Raw genomic sequence first — 4,552 nt, 5'->3', positions numbered from 1 at the left:
AGACGGGGTCCCGGGCGGGGAGGGACGGCACAGGGATCCAGACAGGAGGAGGGAGCCTGGGGAGGACCATGCCTGAGGGACTTCCAAAGGCAGCAGCGGGAGGCTAATGCTCAAGTGGCCCCAGAAATGAGGCTGGGGCAGCTGTCTTTCCCCAGAGATATCACATGACTTTGGGGCGTTACCCAGAGCCTCTTGGAAAAGGGGAGTCAGCCTTCCCTGGAGGCTGCTGTGTGACCTGGACCAGAGGGGTCCCACGGGCACTGACCCCCATCACTGGGACACAGCCCCGCCCCGGTCATGACCTGGTCCCCCCAGGGAAAGGGCAGCAGCAGCCAGGCCTAAGTCCCCTGCCCCATCCTGTCGAGCCACCCCACGCTCGACGTCCGGACGCCTGGTGCCCACACGCTCTGTGCCCAGCGGCCCCATCCCCGGGCCACCTGCCTGGGCCCCAGGCTCCAGGATCAGGCTGTCCATTGCCCATCTGTCCTCCAGGGAGAGAGGCCTTCACGGATTAGAACCAGGCTCCCCTAAAGTCACCCCCACCTCCAGCCAACCCGACTGCTTGGTGCACCTGAGGCGAGGTATCTGGGAGTTCCGCTGTCCCCGTTCGCCAGGCCCCCCCTCCAGGAAGCCACGTGTGCCCATCAGGCTCCCAGAGCCCAGGCAGGGTCAGAGGCTCCCCGGGCCCGCTTGGCCTTGGGGGTCCCAGCCCCACCACATGCAGCTCCCCAGCAAGTCTGCGCACATGGACGGGGGAAGTTCCAGGCACCCGGCTCTCTGTTGCCCTCCATGGGGCTTCCAGCCCCCACTCCCTGCAGGCCACGCACCCAGTGGGCCAGGCCCAGGACTGAGTCCAGGCCAGAGCCCCAGTCGACGCACCCACCGCCTGCTTGACTTCTTTAGAGGCTGCAGCTCCCCGGGAGACCAGCCCAGGCGTGGAGGCCAGGCCTGGGGATCCACACGCTGCCTGTCCACGCCCAGGCAGCTTGCAGGTCCCCGGCAGCGCGTGGGGACTGTTGTGCGGGTGTGCCTACCCCCCAGCTCCCGACCCTTCTGGCCGGGCAGCCTACCTAGAGCAATGACGTCACCCCAGCCGCACGCAGCAGGCAGGGGCCTCCCCCCGACCATCCGTGGCCCGCCTCAGGCTTAGGGTCACACCACAGCCCAGCCAGCACTCCACGCTCCCCTGGCTAGGCCCCACCAGCAAGCAGTGGTTTCATCACCCCCATGCTCAGATGGGGAGAGGCCTGCCCATGCGTGCGATCCCCCATCGGGCTGTTTCCTCACCTTTTGGGGGCCACACCATGAAGCATGCAGGATCTTACCCCCTGACCAGGGATCTAACCAACGCACCCTGCAGCACGCCAAGTCCCAGCCCCTGGGCCGCCAGGGGGGTCCCGGCTTCCTTGTCCTCCGAGTCCTGTCATCTGCCTCCCTGCTCCCTTGGCCCTCCTTCCCACCATGCCTCCCTCTGTCCGTCCATCTCATTTGTCAGATCACATGTCTGTCTGGTCATCCACCCCAGAGGCGGCCTGCTGTGAGTGCAGCCCTCACAGGCAGTGCCCAGCGTGAGTGGACACGGGCCTGGAGAGGCGGGTACCTGCTTGGCAGGGGAGGGAGCCCAGTGTGGACAGGGCCTGAGGGGCAGCACACAGCTGGTGTCCAGGGACCTGCTCCAGAGACTCGGTGCTCAGCACTTCAGCTCTGCCGAAGTGTAAGGGGTAAGAGGGCGGCCGCCAGGAGGTGAGACCAGCAGTTAGCAGAAGCTAGACCAGGGGGCTTCCGAACTGTGGTGTTGGAGAAGGCTCTTGAGAGTCCCTTGGACAGCAAGGAGATCCAACCAGTCCATCCTAAAGGAAATCAGTCCTGAATATTCATTGGAAGGACTGATGCTGAAGCTGAAGCTCCAATCCTTTGGCCCCCTGATGCGAAGAACTGACTCGTTGGAAAAGACCTTGATGTTGGGAAAGATCGAAGAAGGGGACGACAGAAGCTGAGATGGTTGGATGGCATCACCTACTCAATGGACATGAGTCTGAGCAAGCTCTGCCAGGGTTGGTGATGGACAGGGAGGCCTGGCGTGCTGCGGGCCATGGGGTTGCAGAGTCGGACACACCTGAGAGACTGAACTGCACTGAGGCCAGAGGGCTGCACAGGCAGCGGTGGGGCTTGGACTGCAGCTGGGGCCAGGGGTGGGGGTGGGAAATGGAAGGGATTTGGCAGGGGAAGGGGATGCTTAGATCTGGCTGGGGCGGAGCTCTCTCTCTGCTGTCTGTGTCTGTCTTGGCCCAAAGGATGATTTTTTTCGCCTTAGCTCCCTCCCCACCCTCCAACCCCATCCCCAGGCCACCTCCCCCCAGCCCCAGGCCCCCCACCTCCCCACAGCACAGGGCTGGTCTGGGAACCAGCCTCACTGCCAAGGCTCCACAGCCCTGGAGCAGCCGAGGCGGAGTGCCAGGCCACCTGCCTGGCCCACACCTGGGAGCGCCCGGAGGAGGGCGGGGAGGCGGGTTTCGCTCTCCACCTCAGCTCGGGTCTCCTCCCGGCCACCCACGGCTGCCCGGGCCTCGAGACCTCGTCCCTGGCGGAGGAAAGAGAGGAAGTCCTCCCGGACGCTCTCCTGCTCTGCCCCCAGATTCCGAATCCAGCAGCCTTCAGCGACTCCCACCCCGGCCCAGGCAGAACCCCCAGGGAGCGGAGGGCCCTGCCGGCCACCCTGGGTCTCCCCAGCCCCCTGCCCACCGGACGGAGCCGCGAGGTCTGGGGTCCGGCTCCGGGCTCAGCGCCCGGGGGTGGCCACGCCCCCCCGACCCCGCTCTCCCGGGGGCTCCCGGCGCAGGAGGCGAGCCCTTTCTTCCGTCCTGCCCCAGCCCCGGGGGAGCGGGGGACGCGGGCGGGGGGCACGAGCCCCTGCCGGCCCCCTCCCACTCTGCAGGAGACCCGGACGGAGGCGGGCGGTCCCGGCGGGCGTGGCCTCGCGCGGACTCACCCGCATGCCGGTGGTCGCGCTGGGCTCAGGGTCGGCGGGTCCCGAGGTGAGGCAGCCCCAGCGCCGCTGGGAACCCGAGTGTGGCTTGGAGACCGCCCCGCGGTCCTACCTGACTTCCGCGTGGGACTCACCCCTCCCTCCTCCCCGCCCTCCTCGTCCTCGGGTCCCTGTGCCGCCGGGGAGCGGCCCGTGCCTGCCGGCCGGAAGGCACACCCCTCTCCCCCGGGGCCTGGGACGCCTTCCGGGGCCTCGGGCACCCACCAGAGGCTCTCAGCTCACCTGCAGAGGAGCGTTCCCCTGCCGTAAGTGTTAGATCGGCATCCTTTAGGGGGAGGGGAGCGCCTCCCATAACCCCGCTCCCTGCTCCCTTCACTCTCCTGACGCCTGGACGCACCGTCCCCAGGCCCCTCTGGGGCACCAAGCCTCCCACCCTCCACGTCTAGCGTCGCGTCCTTTGGAGGAGAAACTGGGGCCGGGACGACGGAAGATGAGACAGACGCCAGAAAGAAAACAGTCTGCTCCACCCAGAATCCCTGCTGTGTGCACCGCAGCTCAGGGAGGGGGAGCCCGGGGGTCCTGGGGCCGCTTGCTAGCCGGAGGAGGTGGGGGGTCAGGAATGAAGGACTGAGAGGGGCCGTACCCCACCCGTGGTCAGGGCAGCAGCGGGAGGCGGCTCCGGGCCCCCTGAGGGAGACTGTCCTGGGGCACGGTGGACTGCCCCCAGCAGGGAGGGAGGGTGTCCAAGCTCTGACAGCTGCAGGGCAGGGGTTCAGGGCAGAAAACAGGCGGACATGCTGGGCGGCACGGGGGCAGCTGGAGGAGAGCAGGTCCCACGTCGGTGTCGCGGGGGCCAGGAGGCTGGAGTCCCGCATTGTGCAGCCCAGGCAACCCGCGCAGCAGACCCGCGGATGGCGGCGCCTCCAGGTTCCGCGGGATGACCTGGCCCCGCCCGCGTGTCTGGTTGGGGGCCCCCACGGCAGTGCCGGCAGCAGGGACTGCACCCTGAGGTGGCAAAGGCAAGGGAAGGAACTGGGAGCACAGAACTGCGAGACTCTGGAGGAGTCTGGGCAAATGTGTTCAGATTCGTGTGACAGAGACCCCCCCACGAAGCAGCGGCTGAAACAAGCCTGTGCGCCTCTCGCTCCCATAAGTGGCATTGGAGGCAGTGCTGCCGGGCCGGTGAGAAACTTGGTCACCGAAAGCACGCGGATCCACCACTTGGTTCCAAGTGGCTGCTCACGCCCCAGGCGTCATGACCGTGCAGCCCGCAAGGGAGCAAAGGACGAAGGCGGGTATCCCGGCCGCCTGTGGTCAGTCACCGGGCTAGTCACCTCTCCACAGCTTGCTGCACGGAAGCCTGGGAAGTGTGGTCACTTTTCCTGAGGAAGGTCATTGTTGTTTAGTCACTAAGTCGTGTCCAACTCTTTGTGACCTTGAACTGTATGTAGCCCACGAGGCTCCTCTGTCTGTGGAACTTCCCATGCAAGAATACTGCAAGGGGATTTTTCTTCTCCAGGGGATTTTCCCCACCCAGGGATGGAACCGTCATCTCCTGCGTTGGCA

The 4,552-nt window shown here is 66.4% G+C and overlaps 1 protein-coding gene across 3 annotated transcripts in view; it reads right to left on the bottom strand.

Moving 5' to 3' along the window:
* ANO9 (anoctamin 9) overlaps positions 1 to 3,107 on the bottom strand; it is a 21,952-nt gene extending 18,845 nt beyond the window's left edge. For all 3 annotated transcript variants that reach the window (XR_005723611.1, XM_040255442.1, XM_040255443.1), the window contains exon 1: positions 2,990 to 3,107. Coding sequence is in view for 2 of the 3 variants with exons in the window: in XM_040255442.1 (XP_040111376.1) it covers positions 2,990 to 2,995 (6 nt within the window). In the remaining variant the exon portion in view is untranslated. The remainder of the gene's footprint in view (positions 1 to 2,989) is intronic.
* Positions 3,108 to 4,552: the final 1,445 nt, after the last annotated feature.

The sequence above is a fragment of the Oryx dammah genome, unplaced genomic scaffold (assembly GCF_014754425.2).
Source record: "Oryx dammah isolate SB20612 unplaced genomic scaffold, SCBI_Odam_1.1 HiC_scaffold_15, whole genome shotgun sequence".
Classification (NCBI taxonomy): domain Eukaryota; kingdom Metazoa; phylum Chordata; class Mammalia; order Artiodactyla; family Bovidae; genus Oryx; species Oryx dammah.
The sequence above is the reverse complement of the archived record's forward strand: the minus strand, read 5'-3'. Positions and strand labels throughout refer to the sequence as shown.